Source organism: Chionomys nivalis, chromosome 2 (genome assembly GCF_950005125.1).
Source record: "Chionomys nivalis chromosome 2, mChiNiv1.1, whole genome shotgun sequence".
Lineage (NCBI taxonomy): Eukaryota > Metazoa > Chordata > Mammalia > Rodentia > Cricetidae > Chionomys > Chionomys nivalis.
Genome location: NC_080087.1, coordinates 108644417 through 108668806, shown reverse-complemented (window position 1 = coordinate 108668806; position 24390 = coordinate 108644417). Strand labels below are relative to the sequence as shown.

At 44.8% G+C, this 24390-nt stretch overlaps 2 protein-coding genes across 6 annotated transcripts in view; both read left to right on the top strand.

The window, feature by feature from the left end:
• Nucleotides 1-24390, top strand: part of LOC130865255 (UDP-glucuronosyltransferase 1-6) — a 101143-nt gene that overhangs the window by 43405 nt on the left and 33348 nt on the right. The window contains exons 1-2 of one of the 5 annotated variants that reach the window (XM_057756213.1): nt 5657-5754; nt 9893-10751. The exons of 3 other annotated variants lie outside the window; for them this stretch is intronic. In XM_057756213.1, coding sequence (XP_057612196.1) covers nt 9894-10751 — 858 coding nt within the window. In that variant the 5' untranslated portion in view covers nt 5657-5754; nt 9893. Of the gene's footprint in view, nt 1-5656; nt 5755-6879; nt 6954-9892; nt 10752-24390 lie in introns of those variants that run through there. One more of the 5 variants, XM_057756204.1, reaches the window with a different exon arrangement.
• Nucleotides 21634-22548, top strand: LOC130862595 (UDP-glucuronosyltransferase 1A5-like). The gene has a single exon (XM_057752298.1). It carries the CDS (start codon nt 21634-21636, stop codon nt 22546-22548), a length of 915 nt encoding a protein of 304 aa, XP_057608281.1.

Below are 24390 nucleotides of genomic sequence, written 5' to 3'. Positions count from 1 at the left end.
GCTAAAGATTTTAAGCTTCCTCTAGCTTGATTGCCGCCTAGTGCTTTTTGTTCCCGTCAATGGTCTTTAATGGGAATATTTGCCACCACCGCAAAGAGGCTCAATAATCCACTCCGGTTTCTTATGTTCCCAGGGCTCTTTTGAGATTCACAGACACTATGACTTTCAAAGAATGAGTGGAGAACCTCTCTACTACACGGGGAAGTGTGTATTTTGCCCTTGGTTTTTCAAAAGTGCCCTAGAAATGGCCTCTGAAGTCTCAGACACCTGTCACAGTGCAGGATCTCTTCAGCCAAGCATCCGTTTGGTTGTTAATACACTTATTTAGCGATGGAGTTCCCCAGACTTGTAATGCCCAGCATAGTCTTCATTGGTGGACTCAGCTGCCATCAGGGAAAGCCGCTGCCTGATGTATATTATCTCTCCTTCATGAAGAATGAGCTAGATTACTGGGCTACAGCTTCCTCATGAGTACTTGCTTGGTATGTGTGAGGCCCTGAGCTTTATCTCCAGAAACCCTGCTGTGCTCGCTAGTTTTATATCCACTTGACATAAGCTAGGATCAGTTGGGAAAAGGAACTCTCAATTGAGAACATGCCTTCTTAAGATGCGCTTGTAGGCAAGTCTTTGGTGCATTTTCTTAAGTAGTGATTGATTTCAGAGGGACCAGTTCATTGTGAGTGCCGCTCCTGGAGTATACAAGAAACAGGCTGAGCAAGCTATGAGGAGCAGGACAGTAAGCAGTGCTCCTCCATGGTGTCTGCTTTAGTTCCTGTCTTCAGGCTTCTACCCTGTCTTCCCTTAGTGATGAACTCATAGGTGTAAGGCAAAATAAACTCTTTCTTCCTCAAGTTGCTTTTGCTCATGGCATTTTAACACAGCAATAGGAACCCTACCTAATTAGACTCTGGACACCGAGAAAAAGCAATTCTCTGTTCAACTGAATCTTCTCATTTACAGTCACTGAAATTAGAATTTCTGGCTCACTGAATCACTTCATCTTTTATATGGATCTGAAGATTCTATAAGTCTGTTCTTACTGATGAACATACATAGTCATCTATCATTTCTTAGCTGCCTTTCTTATTACTGTTCTGAAAAAGTAATAGCGAAAACCACAATGAGACGAAGATTTCCTTGCTGCGATCCTGAGTCATTCCATATGGGGACAGTCTTAGCAGTGATGCTCAAGTCTTCCACATGTCTACCGTCAATCACTGTGCCTGAAACTAGCATAGAACCCAGCGTCAGGGCTGGCATCATGCTCCTTAGTTTCCCTTTTTTATTTTCTAGTAAGTCCTAGACATTATTGCAGGCACCTCCTGACATTTCCCATTTAAATGATTGCTTAAAAGTTTTTATTTTGGTGACATTACAATTCTGTTTAATCAGCCGTGTGGATAGAGATTTCCTAACTTGTGCTTTTTAAGAACAAGACTGTGCTAAGTACTCTTTAAGTGCTTTCCTGACACTCATGTTCCCATACACTGGGCTTCTCCCCAGAGGCCAGTGTTCTAGGGACTAAGATGCGTGGCCCTCGCGGTATATATGCCTCTTCATTTTTAACGTGTTTGAGACATTAATTTCAAATCTTCACACTAGCATAAAGAGATCATGGGAGTTTGGGTTTTCTCCTATCATCTCCAAGTCTTGATGTTGTCTAGTTTTAAAGTCTGTTGGCTTTTCTGGGCAGAACGTCTCACACAGTGCTTGCTTCCGTTTTCACTGGTTTTCGTGGGCATATTATCATTTGCGTATCTTCTTTAGTGAGTTACATATTCATATTCTATACCAAGACAGGGATATTTAATGAGATCCTATGAGCTTCTTGAGGATTTGGCATACTACCATTTAGCAGTTTTGTATGTTCTGCAGGTATTCCACCACTAATAGCTCTTCATCTTTTCCCATTTGTAATTTTCCCTTTGGAGTAATCAAATCTAAGAAATTTACCTTTGATAATCTTTATTCAGCTTGTTAATTCCTTTCCCAGCCAAACGCGTACACACATTTTCCCCATGCTACCGTTAAGCGTTTAATTCCTCCACTGTTAACAACTTAATTTTAATTTCTGGCAAGAGATTTTTAAAGGATGTATGTGTCTCCTCAGAGGGCAGCCTTCATGTCATTTGCTGTTAGCTCCGTTATTTGGCCTCTAAACTGAAATGCTCATCTGTTGTATTTAATTCTCTGAATTCCTGGCATCTGCTGCTCAATTCTCATTCTTGTCCCACTGGCTGATTTATCCACCCGTGGTCAGATCCTCTCCTGATTAAGCAGCTTCATTGTAAGTTAGTGTCTAGGAGATACACTCCCAGCTGTACTTCCATTTTTTCTGAATTTTCTTACTGAGCTCCAGAATGCACTTTCCTCCTTACATTTTAATAGGGTTTTGTTTGCCTCTAAAAAACAACCAGTCAACTAACCAACCAAACAAAAACCTGCTAAGACTCTTCTAACATCATGTGAAATGTCTTCTTTTCTCGTTTGAGAAACATTAGTAGGATTTTTCTTTGAGTTAATCCTATTCCGAATTAGTCTGCTTTTTTTTTTTTTGCTGTTTCAGATCTTCTTTTACATCTGTTGATAAAAATTTGTTAACTTATTTTATCTGCATATCTTTTTTATCACAATTTATTCCAAGGTATTTTGTCGGCTTGGGAGAAATTATGGTATAAACGGGTGATTTTCCTTTGCTATTTTGAGGTGGCCATTGATAAAAGATGGCTTTGTTTTTTTGCATGTGTGTCATATGTAGTCCCACATTCCTAATCTCTGATTAGTTTTAAAAAGGTATTAGGTATACAGTGACACGCACACCGTTTCCTCTTCTGAAATCTATACCGCTCATTTCCTTTTGCTAGAACACATACCTCTAAAACATTGTGGAATAGTAAAGTTGGTTCAGGCCATTTAAAGTGTGTTCCAATTACTTGCAAGAAAAACTGTCTTGAGAGTTATGATCATCACATTCTTGGCGAGGACATTGCAGCTCTGGTATCACGGTGCATAGTTTGGTTAGGGATAAGCTGTGCTCTGCTATCTATCGCTCTGGCCACTTTCAAGGTTCAGCAGACCTTGTAACTGGGACATATTTTGTCCTAAATTGACAGTTTTACGAGTGGAGATGACTTTTTAGACAAAGTGAAATAATTTTCTTTCTACAAGGCTAGAGATTCAGTTGTATCAAAATGAGGGATAGGGGTGAGAGACATGACTATGTGCACTTCTAAAGGACCTGGGTGTAATTCCCCAAACCCATACAGCTGTTCACCAGTCCTAGAAGATATGATGCCCCCCTCTGGCCTCTAAGGGCAATAGGCATACAAGCAGTGCACAGAGATATGGGTAGGCAAGTACACATACATAAATCAAATCTTAAACCATGAGGCGAGGCTTCTTGGAACGGTCAGGCAAGGGTGTTGCAGGTGGAAAGATCTTAGGAGGGTGAGTCAGTTCAAAGATTTCTTTTCCTCCCTTTACTCCCCATCCATAAAGTGCCAAATACTACCTAGGCCATGCCTGCACCCTTGCCCTCTTTTCCAGGGTGGGACCTGAAACTCTCTGAACAGCAGTGGTATTGGAGTTACTCATTGCACAACTCCAGTGCTTATAAATATAAAAGCCATATATGAGTTTATAATGATATGTCTATAAAATATAAGTGTATTGAACTATAGTTTTACAGATAAGTATTATTTTATATGGATATGATTTTATATATCTGCTAAAGGATCTATATGTGGGAAAGGTCTTTTATATGTGTAATGTTATTTAAAGGTGAGTCTGAAGCTAAGGCAACTTCACAAAGACGTGTTCAGATCTCAAAGACAGTCCTTTAACTAAGACCAGGCGCATGGTATCAGTAAAAGGGAAGTTTTCACTGAGTGACAGCTAGGTGTATGGATTTCTTTATCCCTGTTTCAGGTGAGAAGGTTATCTCTTGGAAAGCCACACAGGTTTCATGTTGCTGGAGAACAGGATTTCTAGCTTGGGTCTTGTGTCTGATAAGGAGGAAACATTACCTGGAAGAAAAGTATGTGTGTAGTTGTGTGTGCGTGTGTGCGTGCGTGCATGTGTATTTGTCTCTGTAATGATGGACTTGTGAGTTGACGTGAGCCCTTCTCCATAACTTCTTTTTGCCAGTGTATTTTATCATGGCAGCAGAGATAAAACTAGGGCAATGAATCAATTTGAGTCTACCATTTTTGCGTTCGGGATTCAGATTTTTTAAGTCTCAAATTGTTCTTATGTCCTCTGGCATCCTGGAGGTCCGGGGTCTTTTATCCATGGCCTATGGGTATCTGAAGGATCTGGAAGAATGAGCACCTGGGAAGGGATTTTCTCTCCATGCCAACCTTTCCAGACACACACAGGACCTGGCAGGAAACTGCCCCATTCAGATCTTTGCCCTACTCCAAATGCCAGGTGTCCTTCACTTGCCTTGCCGGGGCAGGGGCGGGGGAGGCAATCTGCTCACTATCTACAGAGATGGGTTCCCTCCTAGGGTCCATCCCTTTATTCCACTGGTGAGTGCCCCACGTCTGAGTTGTTTGTTCTTCAGAAATCCCTACGTGAAAGCTGACACTTCCCTGTACACTCAGAAGTGTGGGGAGTCTTGTACCACCTCCCTCCCACGGCGGGCCTGTGTGTGCCTCCTGGGCAGCAATTCTTTAGTGTTCTAACTTATGAATAACAGACCTGCCAGATTCCCTCTTCTAGTGCCTAGTACAGAAACACCTGCGCACTCCTGTGTCTGTGAGCATGCATGTACACACCCACACCCTCACACCCACACTCACATGCATGCACACGTGCAGACCGGTCTTAGAAACAGTAAAGTCAAGTCTCTACTGTGAGAAGAACTTGCAAGGCGACCCTTCTGGTGATGCTTTGCTATGACAGCTCCCAGCTGCCTTCCTCTCCTCCCCTCTTCCTGCCTTCAACATCTGTCCCTTTGGGCCTGTCTGGAATAGGATCAGGACTCTGCTCTGAAGGGCCCAGGCCATGGGTCTCTCAATAGAATGTGTCCGACATGAAGACTCTGAGTTTACCGTTCCAGTTCCCCTTGCTTCTCACACTCCACACCAGCTTACGTAAAGCCTTTGTTTCTCCAGAGTTTTTCTGTTGTGAAAAGAACCTCGTTAGGCTTCTTGGGAAGCACAGAACAGCACTTTGTGTTCCTGGGGATGGAGTCTCACTGCTATGCAGACAGAGCCAGGATGCGGGCACCCTCCCTTCGTCTCTCTTCATTCGGGGTAAAAATAATAATAAAACCCCGAGGATGAATGCCTCTCCCCAGCCTGGACTCAGTGGATTCTTTGTATGCCTTGGACAACTAACTTTCATCTTGGCTAGGTTCCTGGGACCAGGCTTGCTCTTGGGATGGCCCCTTAATCTGCTTTCCTGAGCCCCATCGCATTAGGGTGCCAAGGTGAAGGCAAGCTTTGGCAAGCCAAAGTATGCATGTGCCATGTGCGTGACAAGGTCTGGGCGAGCCTGATCTGGGATGCAAAGAGCACCCTCTCCCTGGGTGGCCTGCTTTTCACAGCCAGCACTCCCTGGTCCGCCCTCAACAGAGCAAACATACCCCTCCCTCCTTGGTGGTGGTTGGGAAACCCTGAGTTCAGGGGCTGAATTGCTTCATTAGCCGATGGTGGTTGACTGAAAGCAGACTCCTGGATCTCTGATTCTTCCCCAGGCCCTCATCACGTGCTACATAGAAGCACACTTCTCTAACCTTAATATCCTAAGGCAAGTAACAGATTATGTGTTGTAAGAGTATAATACAGAATTTGAAATATATGTGTCTTTGTCCTCACTTTCTGTCCAGAGCTTCCACAGATGCCTAGAATCTCCAGAGGGATGGATGAGAGGGCAAAACTGTTCCTTTTTTGTAACAAGCTGTTCGACTTTTTTTTTCTTTTCTTTTCTTTTCTTTTCTTTTCTTTTCTTTTCTTTTTTGTAGCTTACGCTAAAGGGGGTAACTTTTGAAAAGTTTCTAAGGAGGGAAGCTGCGACCAACTTTGAGATTAGAGGACAGGGCAGAGAAAGGGGCTGAAGGGTTGGGTGGATTACTGATCAACAATAATGCAATCAATCCCGTGTATTGCACAATGAAGCCTGTGCTGAAAGCGCAGAGGGAGCGGGTTTGGAGAGCTGCCAGGTTGCCCCAGAGCGCAGGGAATTTTCCTGTCCCTGCCCCCACAGCCTTTGCACTTCTCCGTCTGTGTCTTGCTGCACTGCTGCCGAGATCCAAGGCAATAGCCATTAACCGAGTAATGCTAGTTCTAGGAGCCGTTCTAGAGAGCACGCAAAACCAAATGGACGAGCCTCCGGTCTGTAGCCAAGCAGTCCAGGAGCTGAGGGTGTCTGTAGTAGAGATAGTCTTGTGGGACTAAGCCCTTAACTTGAGGGATTTGTCAGCTCTGCTAAGTGCTGCTAAGTGCCGGCGTTGAATCATACTTACCAGCTGGGTAGGAAGATAGCCCCCTCCCCCCACCCCCGCCGGCCGGCCGGCCCGCCGGCCCGCCCCGCGCAGTTTGGTAACACAAGTGCTGTGTGGATGGATGCCTTAAGGAAAAAAGTTGTTTTTTCCTTTATACATACGTCGAAGAGTCGGGGTACGAGCTCCTCAAAAGGGAGCTAGTTCTGTGTTTGCTGTTCCTTGAGTGAACTTTCACTACGTGAATGGAAATAAAGCACACGGATAAAATAGATAGCAAAGCTAGCCTATTCTCCCGCGGATGCATACTGAGAGCCTCCGCTACACCAGACACGATCTGGGTGCTGCAGAGACAGCAGAGAGTAAGAAGAGCATTGATTGGCCCTGCGCCGCTCATGCTCCTGGGAGTCGGGGAGAGAGTAGTCGGGAGAAACAATAAATGTACATCATTGATCCTGCCCTGAGCATGCTCCTGGCGGTCCGGGGAGATATAGTAAATGCACAACAGGTGAGATAATGATGGCAAAGAAGGGAAGCAGCTCCAGAGTGATGGGCTGGGCTGTTTGACCGTGGGCTTACCAGGGAGGATATCACAATCGACATTAGCAGAGCCTTAAGGACAGGGGACATTCAGAGCTGACAACCCGGTTATTATGCATATTGTCTAGGGGGAGTGTCTTAGTGCTTTATTGTTGTCTAGATGCATAATGATCATGACCATGACAACTCTTATAAAAGAAAACCTTTAATTGGGGCTGGCTTACACAGGCACGGTGCTGGAGAAGGAGCTGAGAGTTCTACATCTGGATTAGCAGGTGTCGGGGAAAGAGAGAGACACTGGGCCGGCTTGAGCATCTGAAACCTCAAAGCCCACCCCCAGTGACAAGCTTCCCCCACCCCACAAGGCCACCTATTTGAATGCTTTTAAATAGTGCTGCTCTCTATGAGCCTACAGGGACCATTTTCATTTAAACCACCTCAAGGAGGATAGAAAGCTGCAGACCCCAGGTCACATCTGACCTGAGCTGGGCTGTCACGGGAACATGCTCATCATGTTTGTTCACTGTAGATTTCACACACCAGGGCTCTGTCACGTCATGGAAATCAGTGGCATGCATCAATAAGAAAGGCTTGGGCCATTAGCCAGAATGTTTATCTACCCTTAATAGCAAACAAAGGGTTTCAAAATACATTCTAGGTGCCCTGTGGCTTTTTGGGCCCATTTTAGGACATGTGAAAGGCTATGGCTGTTCTCATAGCAGTACCGAAAATGGTTATTTGCTTTTCCCAAGTGCATCTTCTCCTAAGGGTATTGTAGAATTTTCTGGAAGCTGCAAGGGTATGTGACTTTGCATTAGAACAAATGAAGAAGGAGATTAGGAATTCCAGCTGTTACCTAGGAGGTCAGACACTAAATGAACTTGAGAAAACATCAAACAAAGCCAATCTGACAGATTTCTAGCCCCCAGCTGACGCATGTTAGCAAGATGGGTTTATTCTTGCTTGTATAGCTTAACTAGGGGATGTTTGTGTGTGTCTGAGTATGCCAACTTTAATTTCTTTTCTTTCTTTCTTTCGTTTTGCTTTTTGTTTTGTTTTTAGAGACAGAGTTTCTCTGTAACTTTGGAGCCTGTCCTGGAGCTAGCTCTTGTAGACCAGGCTGGCCTCGAACTCACAGAGATCTGCCTGTCTCTGCCTCCCGAGTGCTAGGATTAAAGGCATGCGCCACCACTGCCCGGCTGTCCACTTTAATTTCTGAAGTGGTCCCTTTGACTACGTGAACCCACACAAACTCTGTGAAGAGTGTGGTGGAAAGGTTCTGAAGGCCTTTGGCTTAGTGTTTCCCAGGTCGGCTCCCTGAAACATTCACTCTATCTGAGGCGCTATCCTGATTCTAGAATTGCAAGTAAAATAATCTACCTAAGTTCTTTTTTAAAAAATTGGTTTTGAGATTTTTATTTATTTTAATTTTATGTATATGAGCATTTGCTTATATGTAAATCTGTGCGCCATGAGCTTGCACTGTCCACAGAGATCAGAAGAAGGTATCAGAGCCCTGGAGCTGGAGTTACAGTTTTCAGCTGCCCAAGGGAGCTGGGAATCAAACTTGGGTCCCCTAGAAGAGCAGTCAGTGCTCTTAACTGCTGAGACTTGTCTTCTGACTCGATCCTGTTTTTGAGGCAAACACTCATGTACTCCAGGCTGTCCTCAAACTTACCACTAGCTGAGGATGACCTTAAACTCTGATCCTTCTGCCTCCACCTACCTGATGCAAGGATTATTGACTAGGCAAGCATTTTACCATCTGAGCTTCATCCTTGGCCTTTAATTAGTTTTTTTAAAAAAGGATTTATTTATTCTTATGTGTATTGGTGTTTTGTCTGCATGTCTGTGTGAGGGTGCCGGTTCCTCTGGAACTGGAGTTAGAGACAGTTATGAACTACCATGACAGTGCTGGGAATTGAACTCAGGTCCTCTAGAAGAGCAGTCAGTGCTCCTAACCACTGAGCCATCTCTCCAGCCCCTCAATTAAGTTTTTAAATTACATTTGTCATCATTTCCCACCGTTTAGTGATCGTGAAGAGATTCTAAGTCCAATAGTTTGTGAGCAGCTGAGCTGCTAATTTTGAAGAAGCTAATTTTGGTTTTCTTTCAAAAGCTACAAGGGTAACAAGAAATATCCTTTGCTTAGGCAGTATCCTCAGTGTCTTGCACATATGCTGGTCATAACTGTGTTCTGCGTTTGTACCGTGTGAGAAGATGGGTGGGGGTTAAGGCCTAACTTGCATATCCCCCCAAAAAAAGAAACATTGAAGTTGATGCTCAGGTCGAAGTTGACCTTAGATACCGTCATTGTAGATGGGGGTAGTGATGGGTCCTAGCATAGTAAGACTGGTATCCTTATAAAGGTAGGGTTGTATGGATCTAAAGACGCACAGGAGAAGGTGAAGATTAAGAATTTGGGGGACAGGGCTCTGTGTTGCTCTGAACATTATGTCCTCTTTTAAGTTAGCGCTTTCTTCCTGTTGTGAACAAAGTTGGCAAGAAAGTGTCAAAGCAGAGAGAGAGAGAGAGAGAGAGAGAGAGAGCCATTCCTCCACTGACCTCATGAGGCTGAGGTCTGCAGAGGGGGTGGGGGGGCTGACCCCGCTCCAGGTTGTCCTTCAACAGCTAGCAGCAACGATCCCCTGGAGAGGGAGAGGTCCATTAGTGGAGATGGAGCTAAAAAAACCTAGACTCTCCGAGGAAGGTTGATAAGCTATGAAAAGTGAGTTATGTGCTTAAAATTGGTTAAATATTAATTTTTCTTCCTTTGTAGTCGAGGGCATGATTCAGAGCAAGAGAGAGGAAGGCGTGGAGTATTAAAATCACTGGGTGTGTTAGAGGGAGTAGCTCAGAGTGCTGTGACTTCGGGAGTGTTCACTGTTGTTGCTTAACTTCCTCTAGGATGGCTTGCCTTCCTGCTGCTGCTCAGAGAGTTCCTGCAGGGTTTCTCTTCTTAGTGCTTTGGGGCTCGGTTCTAGGTGACAAGCTGCTGGTGGTCCCCCAGGATGGAAGCCACTGGCTCAGCATGAAGGAGATAGTGGAGCATCTCAGTCAAAGGGGGCATGACATCACGGTGCTAGTACCAGAAATCAGTTTGCTTTTGGGCGAATCCAAGTACTACAAGAGGAAAATCTTCCCGGTGTCCTATGACCTTGAAGAGCTGCAGACCCGTTACCGCACCTTTGGGAACAACCACTTTACTCCCCGTTCCCAGCTGATGGCTCCTTTCAGAGAATACGGCAACAACATGGTTATCATCGACCTATGCTATTTCAACTGCCAGAGCCTTCTGAAGGACTCCGCCACCCTCAGCTTCCTCAGGGAGAGCAAGTTTGATGCTCTGTTCACAGACCCAGCCATGCCCTGCGGTGTGATCCTGGCTGAGTATCTGCAGCTGCCCTCTGTCTACCTCTTCAGAGGGTTCCCATGCTCTCTAGAGCACATGCATGGACAAAGTCCAAGCCCAGTGTCCTACGTCCCCAGATTCTATACCAAATTCTCCGATCACATGACATTTCCCCAAAGGGTGGCCAACTTCATTGTTAACCTCGCAGAGAACTACTTATTTTATTGTCTGTATTCAAAGTATGAAGCTCTTGCCTCAGATCTCCTCAAGAGAGATGTGTCCCTATCGGCCTTACACCAGAACTCTTTGTGGCTGTTACGGTATGACTTTGTGTTCGAATTCCCCAGGCCAGTCATGCCCAACATGATCTTCATTGGAGGCACCCACTGCAAGAAGAAGGAAAAACTCTCTCAGGTGGGTGGACTCCTGTCTCCTGGTAGCATCATCTCTTCACAGACAGGTGTGACTCTCATCAGCTGGGGCCCCCTCTTCCGTATTTGGCATCCATTGTCGTTCGGAAGTGGTCACGTGACACAGTAGTAGGCAAGGGAATGCTGGGCTCAGAGCAGCAAAGATGTGTGTTCTTGAGGCTGGATGAAGACAGGGTTCTTGCTTGGGTCAGTGATCTGGTGACAGTCTCAGAACCTTTGAATGAGCCTTAGAAACCTTTAGTCCACAGAGGTGGAAATTTGACTCAGAGCACCAATTCAGACCAAAATGCTTTCAACCAGCTTATTCCATGGTCAGAGGTCGGCCAACAAAATTCTGAGGTTATAGCTCCCAAAGTCTTGCTTTCACAGGAGCCTAGTAAGCATGGTCAGTATAGTATTAAAGGGATATTGACAACTATGGAGGTATGTGTGACAGGATGTAAGTGACTTCTAAAATCTGATCATTTGCCCTCTGGCCTTTATCAGAAAGATGTGGTGGTCCAAACAAGCATCTCTTTATGGCTTAGGATATGCAACTACTTTGGAAATCATAATGTGCATTTTTAATTCAGCTGAAGGGCATCGGGCCACTCCTGTCTTTTATCTAGGATTTCCATCTGAGGAGAAACCCTCCAGTGGACCCAGAGAGCCTTTCTCAGACTTTCCCACCTGCTACGATGGGCATGCTTAGAGCCAGGGGCACTGGTGGAGCCACAGTGCTGCAATCATTGTGAAGATCGGATTTGGGTCTTGGGATATAGCTAAATGGGAGCAACCTCGTGTTTGCCTAGCATGTGCCTGGCCCTGGGTTCAAGTCCCATCTCAGTAAAAAGAAAAGCAAAGGAAAGAAAGATGTAGGGACAGAAGAAGGAAAGAAGGAAAGGAAAGAAAAGGAAAGGGAAGGAAGGAAGGAAAGAAAGAAAGACAAAGAAGGAAGAAGGAAGGGAAGAAGGAAGGAAGGTAGGAAAAGAAGGGAGGAAGGAGGGAGGAAGGAGGGAAGGGAGGAAGGAAGGGAAGGAAAGGGAAGGAAAGGGAAGGAAGGGAGGGAGGGAGGGAGGGAGGAAGGAAGGAAGGAAGGAAGGAAGGAAGGAAGGAAGGAAGGAAGGAAGGAAGGAAGGAAGGAAGGAAGATTTCATTTGTTTAAAAGAAGATACTAGTCTGGTCTACCATGGGGTCACAAACCTGTGCTCTGAGCACTCAGGACACTCAGGGAAGCTGAAGTGGGTGGGATGGCTGATGTAATCGGGGGACAGCCTGGAAATGGGAGAATGAAGGAGAGGGTGAAGGACAAAAGGGAGGCAGGAGAGGGAAGGAGGGAAGAGGAAAAGAGAAGAAAAAATAGAGAGAGGGAGATAGAGAACCGGGAAAGAGATGGGGAAGGACCGAGAGGGCAGAGGGCATCCTGGAGAGAATCACTTTAAGCTTGGGTCTGCAGCTCACAGAGCACTCTCCCTGAGGTGCACCCCCCACCCAAGTGCTGATTCATCCCTACCGTGCACTTTTTAAAGCCCTCATTTAACCCAGTGTCTACCACGCCTGTGATGTGTGGCTACTTTATTTGGAGATTGCAAAACGTTTTGGCTTTGAATTTCTGTTAATCAGTTATAAATGCTGGAGTGAGTCGAGGTTCCCACTCGGTGTCCAACATCAGTGTCCAAATAGCTAGACATTTAGCAATAATTTAGGTAATACTGGCTCAGATGTATGCCTTCAAGTTTTTAAAAAATGTTTTACGTATCTTTTTATCTTTCTGCTTTAAGTGAGTTACCAAAAAAAAAAAAAAAAAAAAAAGACAAACCCTCAAATATAATTTGTATACCATATAGACTCACTCATGTAATGTTTACAATTTAATGATTTTTGTCCTGGTTTTCTCTCTGTTGTAAGGGTTTCTTTGGCTTACATTTCTAAGCTACAGTCCATCATTGAGGGCAGTCAGGACAAGAACTCAAGCAGAAACCCTCAGGGGAAGTTGCTTGCCAGCTCACTCAGGCCCAGGATTTCCCTGGGCAGGCGAGCCTCAGCTGTCCAAGAAAGGCACTGCCCTGGCACAGTGAGCTGGCCACCCCTACATCAGCTAAAATCAAGAAACCCTCCCACAGCCACCTGGCCTAGGCAATCCCTCAATTGAGACTCTCTTCTCAGGTGACTTTAGGTTGTGTTGATAGAGTGAAGGAAGACAGTTTGTGTGTAGTTTTATGTCCACAGACTTGTCAACAATCACCAGTGTCATTTAACAGCATCTCAGGCAATCCCAAAGACACCCTTAACCCTAACCTTAGCCTTTCAACCTTTGCCTCCTGTCTCCATGGACTTCGGCATATCTTGGAAATTTCAAAAAGAATTTGTGGCGTTGTTTGTTTGTTTTTGTTTCTCAAGACAGGGTTTCTCTGTCGCTGTGGAGCCTGTCCTGGAACTCACTCTTGCAGACCAGGCTGGCTTCCAGCTCACAGAGATCCTCCTGCCTCTGCCTCCCAAGTACTGGGATTAAAGGCGTGCGCAGCCACTGCCCAGAGAATTTATAGTCTTTTTTTATCAGCTTTCTTTGTATGTTTTTAAAGTCCATCCATGTTGAAGCATGTATCAGTACTTCACTTTTCTGAATGAATAATATTATGGGTATGAATATCTCACATTTTATCAGTTTATCAACACTTGAGTTTCAACAATTTGAATAGTTTCCATTATTAAGAAGAGTGCTGTTTGAACATTTTGGTACAAATCTTTGATTACATTATTGTTTTTTTGGATATATATTCAGGAGTGGAGTTGCTGGGCCATTTAACAATTTCATGTTTAAGTTATTGATTTTTTTTCACGGTTGCTTCACCATTTTACATTCTCACTAGTAATGAATGGAAGGTTCTAGTTTCTTAGCATCTTTGCCAACACTTGTTATTTTCCTCTTAAAATTTGTGGCATCCTAGTAGGTAAGAATGCTATAGAGTTTTTATTTTCCTTTCCGTAATGGCTCAATAGTCGCCATCTTTTCCACTGCTTATTGGCCATTTTTATGTCTTTTTTTGGGGGGGGGCATCAAGGCCATTGCGCGTCTCTAAACCATTTTTATACTTGTGGTTAAGTTGTATGTAGAATGTATCCATCCTACATAGAACTCTCTTACCAGCTTATTTTTCTTTGTAGTTTCCCTTTTTATGTGTACGTGTATGAGATGTGCATGTGTGTGCGCATGTGTGCGCGCATGTGTGCGCGCATGTATGTTTGTGTATGTGAGTGTAGGTACGAGGGTGCCCATGTGGAGGTCAAAGGACAACCTTTCTACTTTGCGTGAGACAGGATCGACGATTGCTCACTGCTGTAGATGACAGGCTAGACGACCCATGAACTCATTGGACGCATTTGTCCCTGCCTCCCACCTCTCTGTAGGTGTGCTGGGGTTTCAGACCCACGCATCTACATCTGGTTTCACATGGCTTCTGAGGATCTGAGCTCTAGTCCTCGGGCTTGTTCCTGTAAACACTCTGCCTAGTGAGCCATCCTCCCTAGCTTTCCTTTACATCCCTGATACCATTTTTCCAGGGGGCATTAAAGGGTCTGTTTTGAGAATGTGGGGTGGGCTTCTGCGCGTTTAGGTCCTCTTGAACAGCCTTCAACACTGTCTTGTGCTTTTCATTTAAGACTCACACTTTCATCTATTACTGAAATGTTTTATTTATGTGCATTTGTGCATGCGTCTGTGTGGAGGTGTAGTGTGTGTGTGTGTGTGTGTGTGTGTGTGTGTGGAGGGTGCCAGCAGAAGCCAGAAGAGGGAGTAGGAGCCCCTGCAGCTAAAGGAACAGATAATTTTGAGCCACCGGAAATAGTTGCCAGGTACCAAGCTCTGGTCATCTGAAAGAGCAGCAAAGCATTTTAGTTTTAGGTGTCATTTTAAGTGGGATTGTTCCATTTTAATTTTGAATTATATATTACCAGTATATATAGAAATCTAATCAATTTTTGGATAATGGTCATGCATCTTGTAAACTTGCTGGATTTATTTGACGTTTGTAGTGGATTCCTTAGGATTTTCTAAGTAGAAGATCATGTGCGCTGTAGAGATGTATTTCTTTCTTTCCAGCCTGAGAGGACTTTTATTTGTTTGTTTGTTTGTTTTTGCTGCTGAATTGCCTAGTTAGAGTGTATTAGGAAGGAAGACGTTCTTTCTTTGCTCCCAGTCTCAGAGGGAAAGCATTTAGCATTTCACCATTACATATACCTAGAGATATTTGGGTAGATCCTCGGATTAAAACATTGAGATAATTTCCAACTGTCACTAATTTGTTTTGTATTCTTACGATAAAGGGGCTGCTGGATTTTGTCAAATGCACTTCTTGTGTCTGTTAAGTTCACCCGTGGTTTTCTTTGCTCCATGACAAAGTGTACTACAGCAGTTGATCTTAGGCCAACTTTGTCTTTCAGGGACAATACTATTGTAACTATTATTATCCTATTGTGACCCTTCTTATGTGTTGCTAGATTTGGTCTGACATTATTTTGCTGAGGATTTCTGTGTACATATTCAGGAAAGACATTGGAAGGTTTATTCATTTTAAACACACATTTTACAATGATTTATTTAGTGTAGGGTGAGGGTGCACACACTATGGGTGCGCATGTGGACATCAAAGGGACAGCTTGCAGAAATTAATTCTGTCACCATGTGTGTTCCAGTAGTCAGGCTTGATGGCCAGCGCCTATGTGCTGAGTTCTATCTCAATGAAACAATTTGATCTTTGCGGGATGGCCTTGTAGAATGAGCTGGAAATGTTCTCTCCTCCCCCACTGCTGTGAAGAATTAGAGCTGATTGTGTGCATTGTTCCTGTTTTCTTCTACCAGGTTAATAGTTGACCAAAGTGCCACTGAGGTAATTTAGTGGCAAAGCCCCTGTAATGGAATAAATTGATACCCTCTTGCAGGCCTGTTCCCATCCCTCTACATGTCCATCTGAAAGGTGCTTACTGGACATAGTTTTAGGGCCTGGGATGCTTCACCCACAGTGGAGAAGCACTTTCTAGAGTGCTGTGTCTTCAAGGCTTCCAGGGTTTGGTGCTCCCTCCCACCGGCAACTCTGGATGACCCTGTAGACAGGCCTTCTCTCTGCGGCTCTTGCACGCCCCCTGGTGGATATCCCTTTTTCCTGCTTTCACATGGGACTGTTCCTGGGACTAGGCTGCTTTTAATTCACTCTCCAGTCTGCACAAGCGTCAGTTCAGGCTGACCCCCACTCCCCCTCCCAGATACGCCTCCACTTCCTTGAAGAGAACAGCACGGCTGTGCCACACTTCCTTCTGTAATTTTCTCTATGCTGGGGATGAAACTCAGGCCCCTGGTGTGGCACATGAGGCTTTGTTACAGGTTGGATTGGGATTGCAATTGCAAGGTGAGAGAAAGAAGGAAGGGAGCGAGGGAGGGAGGGATGAAGGAGTTGAGGACTATGCCCCAGGACCTTCAAAATTGCTCATTTAGACAAACTATTTCAGTTGCATTTGGTCATGTATTACCCAAGTAGAAGACAGGAGGAACACAGTTTTACACCTTTGAATACCTCCCAGGACACAGAAGGTTAAAAATACAGTTAAGAGTGAGTTGGGGTCTAAGACCCTTGGCCCTGAAGACTTGGACATTCCCCCGAGTGCTTCTGGCAGCCAGCTCCTGCACTTCCTTTCCTCTGACCCTTACGGCCTTTCCTTCTTCACCGGTCCCAGGTATAACCTTTCCTCTGACCCTCATGACTTTTCGTTCTTCTCCGGCCTCATCTTGCTGTCTTCATTCACCACCCCATTCTTTTTCCTTCCTTCTGGAGGCTCCTGAACTGTTTAGCTTCTTTGTTTTTAGCTGTTGACAGGCTGGGAGGACCTTTCTGCAGCCTGGCCTGCAGGCACTCAACTACAGCCGCCTCTGTTGCCTCTTCCATGTAGCTCACTCAGCCCTCACTACTGAGAGTTGGCCCGGCCCCTAAGGTCACACAAGAAAAGGCATTCCACAGGAGGGTGTCCACGAGACAGCTCCCCAAGGAGCCTGAGCCACCCAAGGCGTTTGAGCCAATCCTAGCCTGCCTTGCCTCTTTAGCCATTTGAACGGACCAATCACAACCTTGCCTCCTTAGCACCAATCACAGCAGCTCCTCTGCCAGGCCAAGGGGCGTGCTAGCCAAGCGGCTTGGGTTGAACCCAGGCTGGGTGATCGAGAGTTCACTAGAGTTCGTGGTTATGAAAGCAAATCCTCTGGCAAAAACAACCCTGCATGGACCTGGTTGAAGCTTTGTCTTCAGGAGCCAAGACACCCAGCTGCAGTCTTTGTACTGCGGTGTCTCGAGGCTTTCACGGAGTGTTGATCAGCCTGCTGCTGTTTTGGGGCTAGTCTGTCTGGCTGTTAGACCATAGTCGGTTGCTCAAGGTTGGCAGGCCAGCGTGAAGAGTCCATCAGCTGCTAATGAGGGCGTAGGTTTGCCTTACCCCCCCCCCCCCACTTTCCAGCACTTGCTTTATTTTCTGAAAACTGAATATCAGAGAGCATTTTAGAATTTGTTTATCATTAAAACTACAGTGATCCTGTCTCTGCCTCCTGGGATTAAAGGTGTGTGCTACCACACCTTGAACTCACAGAGATCTGTCTGTCTCTGCTTCCCAGGCATCGGGATTGAAGGTGTGTACTACCACACCCAACTACTCTCTTTCTCTCTTTTTTATTTTAAGGACTTTAACCTTTTTTTCAAGCCTGCATATATTTTTAACACACTGTAAAACATTTAGAGTTTTTCTTCCTCTTTGAATCTCTCTTTACTGTATATCTCTCTTTTTCTGACCACATGAGTCTTTAATTTGCTAAGCAACATGGGTAGGACTAAAGCCATGGCTTCGACAGCTGGATCCAGCCCATTCCTTAGCTTTCCAGCCTCATGGCAGAGGTACCGGCCAGAGCCATGTTTATTGCCACAACTCTATGGCATTTCAAGGTCTTTGCCAGCAAACAAGCTGCAACAGTGTGTCCACAAACAGCACTCAAATGCTCTCTCTGTGGCTGGACCTCCTGTCTCAGAGTCAGAGTTTGCACTGGCAGGATAGCCCAGAAAGCAGGCATTTTAAAATGGCACAGCTTTTTTCCTGCTATCGCTGAAAACCAAAAAGCATGCAGTCAGCTTTTTATCAACACCATTTAAGAGTTTCGTGGCAGGACCCCTTAAAGAGCTTTAGGGTTTTGCAACTAAAGCTGAGTCAGGAAGCCTCTCTTAAATGAGAGCACTTGCCTCTAGCAAGCTGAGCAGACCCAAGAAATTGCTGCTACCAAGAAGCTATGCTTTACTCTATTCTTTTCTGTCTAGAATTATTTCCCAAGCTCTCTCAGGTTTTATGTTGATTCGGTTGTCCACAAAATGGGTGCCATTTTGTAGCATGAGGGCCTGCTAGTTGGGGTTTCTATCCTGCCCAGACCATGGAAGAAGCAGGATGTGACTTGTCCCGCTGAAAAAGGTACTGAGTCGTGTGGCTAACATAGATAAGAAAAATGGGCTAATGTACGTTTTATAAGAGCTAATAGAAAGCCTGAGCTAATGGGCCAATCAGTTTATAATTAATATAGATCTCTGTGTAATTTCTTTGGGGCTTACTGGCTGAGGGAACTGGGTAGGATAGAAACCCCAACCAGCAGGTCCTCATGCTACAGAGTCTGGATCACAAACCCTAGCGGAGGCCCAGGTTAATGTCTACACACTGTTAAACAGACTGCAGAAGGCTGCAGCCCTCAGCATTCAGAGTAGAGCTTCTCATTTGGTGAGATCCTAGGCACTTGTTTATCTCCCTTTGGTCCCAAGGTGAGCAGTCCATGGGAACAGAATGCTGTGTCAACTTACTGTGTGTAACTGCCTGAGCTGGTCTTTTCCGAGTGTGCTTTAGATAGCAATAGCTCTTATTCCACTGTGTGGATATAAAATTCTGAATAGTCCCCTCCGTAGATTCATGTCACTAGATCTTGAGTTTGGGTTCCTTCCTGCTAATCCCATAAGTGACAGCAGCCAGCACCTGCTAATAGTGTTCCTGGTCATTGCGAATCAATCTCTTGGTGCAGTATATGAAACAAGCCAGAAGGACAATGGTACCTCTTTGTTTTGTTCAAGTTGTTTTTAGCCATCATCTCTGTTTTATAATGTACCAGGTGCCTCTTGAGAATAGGAAAAGAGACTTACAAGTCACCAAATAGACCTTTTGCAGCCGTGACATGGGCTGAAGAGAAGTAGATTAACATAAGAAAGGTTACCTTTGATGCATGGGTTGAGAAGCATCTGTTCATAGTAGGCTGGTTCTCTGCATTCTTTGGCCTTTGGCCTTTGGCAAGGCAGAAACATGGCAGGGAGACTCTCAATCATGATAGCTGGGAGGCAGAGTGGGAGGAAATGTTCTGAGAGAGGAGACAACATTTAAGGGCACACATCCAGCGACCTACACCCACGTCTAGACCCCACTTCCTTAAAGGACAGTCAAGTATAAATATGCCCACAGATTAATCCATGGAGATTAGCATCCATTAGTCCATGGATGATAAGTTAGCATCCTCATCATCCACTGACTCAGTAGTGCCACCAAGTGGGGCCCAAGCTTTCAACAATGAGCCTTTTTATGGGACATTTCAAATCAAAATCCTGGGATTACATCCAGTGCTTCTACTGGGGACCAAGGCATCAGACACTATTCAGAGCCCAACTGCAGCTCGCTAGATGTGGCTACCAGGGGTGGAAGTAGCAAAATGAGAGGGGTTTCCCACAGCCTTTCTCAGGGGTTGGGAGAAAAGAGGTGAACTGGGGCGCCTTTGGTAAGAGCAGCAGGTCTTGGGACTTGTTCTAGAAAGGAAGTGAAAAGATCGGATCCTTTAAGGAGGAGGCTGTAAAATAGGGCAGAGGTGAAGGACAGGGATGGATTCATTCAGGGCAATGCCATGTTGTCCAGTGTCAACCCACTCTGTCAGGTGACCTGCTGGTAAGACGGTAAAGATGAAGAAACTAATGTAGGAGGCATACGACCTGGTGAGGAATGCCCACCAGCGGGACTCTGTGTGCCCGTGTGAGGGCTCACAAGACCTCCGTTCTTACTGTGTGCCCTGATCTCAACTGAGGAGCAGGGGTGCTGATGTATCGGGAGATGCAAGGGAGATACCAGGCTATAGTCCTGGCTCCAGAGGTGAATTCACAATTTGGAGGAAAGGATTTTCCACCCTGGAAGCCTATACCGTTCCTTACACCAAGGAGGAACCTAAGTATAGTTGGTGGCTTTCAAAAATTCTTTGGTCTGAGACACCTGAGGATACTTTTGAAAGGTCTGGCATATTTGAGAAAGTTATCTGCCTTCTGTGTGAAGTCGTACCTGGGTCTACTGCACACACCTCTAATTAGGCACTGAACTCCAGCTCCTTTAATGTGGTTTTAAGGGTTCCTCTTTATCCCTGTGATGAGGTACTGGTGATGTGCACATCCCAGCAAGAAGTTACTATGTCAGATCTCTGTTGGTGCCTTTGCCAGCTTGTGGTTCAGGCAGTGCCCATTCTTTAAGAACTTGGTTCTAATTTCCTCCATGTCTAATCTTTCCAAAGATCTCTCTGTTCCTTCCCACAGTCTTTAGTGAGTTAATGTTGCACGAGGAGGGTGGCCCTTTGTTTGTCCCAGCTGCCCAGCTAGCTTACACCTGAAATAACCACACAGAAATTGTATTAATTAAATCACTGCCTGGCCCATTGTCTCTAGCCTCTTATTGGCTATCTCTCACATCTTGATTTAATCCATTTCTAATAATCTGTATATCACCACAATGTCGTGGCTTACTAGGAAAGATTCAACATGTCTGACCTGGCAGCTTTATGGCAGTTCTCTGACTCTGCTTTCTTCCTCCCAGAATTCAGTTCTGTCTTCTCCACCTACTTAAGTTCTGCCCTATCAGGCCAAGCAGTTTCTTTATTGATTAACCAATGAAAGCAACACATAAACAGAAGGACCTCCTACACCAAGTTAAAGTATTGAGGTGCCCGTGGTTGCAGTGTCCACTGGGAAGACTCAGAGGCCAGGGTGAATACCCCCAGCATCCAGGAGGATAGCACTTTAAACAGAGTCATACCCTAGGCTAATTCAAAGAGAGGAGCTCATGGGAAACAGCTCGTTAAGCCCACTTTATGTCATTGCCTGGGTTGGACTGACCTAGATTTTGGTGACTCTTATCCACAGGTGCAAACAGAATTCTCAGCAGACCTTACTTTATAATCAAGCCATTTAATTTTGAGTTTGAAGTCTCTTCCTTTATTCTTACATTGGCAACAACCTTCAAAAACTGTTCCCTGCTCATTACAGAGATAGCTAGGTAAATGAACCTCACCAGAGAGCCACACATCCTCTTTTTCTGGGGCAAGTTGACTTAATGATGATCCTTACCTTACAGTGTACTGAGTTCTTCTTGTGGAGGGGAAGCGAGGCTTTAGAGAGTTCCCCAATAAGGTTACAGATAAAAATGTTTGGTTGTAGATCAGAATGGTCAGGGCCAACCTGTTAGAATATGCTAACAGAGGATGAGATGATGAAATAGGTATACACAGCCTTGTTTAATTTTAAATTGGAGGAAAACAAGATATGAACGAGGATGTCCCCTAAAGAGAGAGAGTGTCCTTTCACAGTTTTTTTTTTTTTTTAAGAAAGAAATAAGATCAATATTGTGTTGTTTAGAAGAAGAGTTGAGCAGGAGTCAAGGATAGATTTAGTCTTCAATGATTAACGTCTGGGAGCCTGTGCCACCCAATGGTGTGGCCAGGTTGGACTGGATATAAAATGAAAAAACAAAAGCAAGAGGCAGAGCCCGGTGAGGAAGATCTGTTCCCGTGAGCTTCTACAGAGATGGCTACGGGGCTCCTTGTGCCCCTGCAAGGATTGGTGGGGCTACTTCTGCTCTGTGCCTTGCCCTGGACTGAAGGTGGGACAGTGCTGGTGATTCCCGTGGATGGCAGCCACTGGCTAAGCATGAGGGATGTTGTGAGGGAGCTCCATGCCCAGGGTCACCAGACTGTGGTCCTGGCTCCAAATGTGACTCTGTACATCAAAGATGAGGACTTCTTCACCCTCCGGACCTATACCATTCCATACACTAAGCAGAGATATAAGCAACAAATGGCAGGAGGCGTTAACCTGGTCTTTGAAACCGGAAACTATATGGAGACATTCTTTAAAATAGTCGAGGCTTTCAAAAATATATCAACACAGTTGTCAAAGTCTTGTACAGATCTACTGCACAACGAGACCCTGATCCAGCATCTGAACTCCAGCTCATTTGATGTGGTCTTAACGGACCCAGTTGTCCCCTGTGGGGCAATGTTGGCCAAGTACCTCCAGATTCCTGCGGTGTTTTTTCTGCGCTACATCCCTTGTGACATTGAGTATGAGGCTCCACAGTGTCCAAACCCTTCTTCATATATTCCAGCTCTACTGACAAGGCTGTCCGACCACATGAACTTCCTGCAAAGGACCAAAAACATGCTGTTCTCTCTCACCTTGAAATACTTATGTTATAAATCTTTCATTCCGTTTGAGAGTCTGGCCTCTGAGCTTTTCCAGAGAGAGGTGTCCTTGGCAGAGGTTCTCAGCCATGCATCTGTGTGGCTGTTCCGAAGGGACTTTGTGTTCGACTATCCCAGGCCCATCATGCCTAACATGGTCTTCATTGGGGGCATAAATTGTGCCATCAGGAAGCCACTCTCTCGGGTCTGTATTGAAGCCTTTAACCAATCAATATTCTACGCAGAATATATTTTCTAATGCTAACTTTCCTACTAGTCTTTTAAACGATTCTCCCCATGTTTCTGATAGCCTTTCCTGAATAAGTTATCAGAATTGAGTCTTTCTGCTTTTATTTTATGTGTGTGGGTTTTTGCCTGTGTGTATATTTGTGTATCACACACAGACAGTGACTGTGGAAACCAGAAGAGAGAATTGGATCTGCTGGGACTGGGATTACAGATGGATGTGAGCCACCATGTGGGTGCTGGGAATTGAACTCAGTTCCCCTGGAAGAGAAACCATCTCTCCAGCCTTGGATCTTTCTATTATTCAGTGGTCACTGATAGGACTAGTGGCTGAGGTGAGAGTCCCGGACAGACTGAAGAGTGGTGGTGGGTCTCTTACTGAGGCTGTCCATGTGTCTAGGTACCGTCTTCCTGAGGGTGAGATTTCCTGAATCTGGGAGAACAGAGACACTGAGCTGTGACATGCCCTATCAGGAGGAGTGCCACTTGCGTATGTCTAGCAGAGGGATAAAGGGATTTCAGATGGCAATTGTTGGTTCCGCGAGCAACATGGAGGTCTACCCTTTTCCTAGTGTCCCCTTCAGCGTCTAAAAATCTTCATTGTAGAGTTTGTTTGCAGCCTTGGTTAGCTTTATTCTACGGTATTTCTCTTTTGTGGCAGTTGTTAGTGCGGTTGTGTTCGTGATTAGTTTCACAGTGTTTGCCATTGGTGATTAGGAAGACAACTGTTAATCTCATCTTCTACCACTTGGAAGAAAATCTTTCTCATCTCTCAGAAGTTCAGGTGGAGTCTTCAGGAGTCTTCTGTGTACAGCCATATCATATACAAATGAGGACACTTGGCTGTCTTCCTTTTCTCTTTGTGTCTTTCTGTTTCTCTCCCCTGTTTTGCTCTAGCAAGAATCCTGTGAGTGGACAGAGTGGACACCTGGGTTAGTTCCTGATTTTAGTGGAAGTGCTTTGAATTTCTCCCCACTTCCTATAATGTTGGCTATAGTTTTCTGGCACACAACGTATGCTATGTTGAGATATGTTCTTTTCATTTGTAGAGTCTACAGACAGGGCTTTTTGTATTAAGAGATCCTGGGTTTTGCCAAAAGTCTTTTCTGTATGCATTTGGATGACCTGTGATCTTAGTCTTTCTGATATTCTTTAGTTTTAACCTGCATTTATTGATTTACATGTCTTAAACCAACATTACACTTTGGGTATAAAGCCAACTTGATCATGATTGATCTTTTTGATGTGCTCATAAATTTAGTTGGCAAGTATTTGATTGAGAAATTGTTCCTCTATTCTCAAGAGAGTGATTTTTCTGTGGTTTGCTTTTTCTTATATGTTTATTTATATAGGCAGCATGAATTATTCAATTCAGCAGTACTTCATGCGGGCTTGGGAGGTATTGAATTCGGAGGTTTAAATTTACTGCTTTGATTTCCTATTTTGTACTTCAAAAGGCACCCAGATGCACTCTCTCGGGGTCCTAGTTCGTGCCAATAGGTTCAGATCCTTTTACCCATGTGCAGAGGATTAAGATATGCTGTATCTCCACCTCAGTTTTATTTTCTTGGGTTCAGTCTTTTCGTGGTGTCCCAGATTTACTGGATATTTTGTGTTAAGAATTTGTTAGACTTAACATTTTCTTTGATCACCGAATCTATTTCCTCTAGCATATCTTCAATGCCTAAGATTTCCTCTTCCATCTTTTGTATTCTGTTGTTTATGCTTGCTTCTGTAGTTCCCGATCCTTTACCCAGATTTTCCATTTCCAGATTCCCCTCAGTTTGTGTTTTCCTTATTGCTTCTGTTTCAGTTTTCAAGTCTTGAACTGTTGTTTCCATCTGTTTGATTGCTT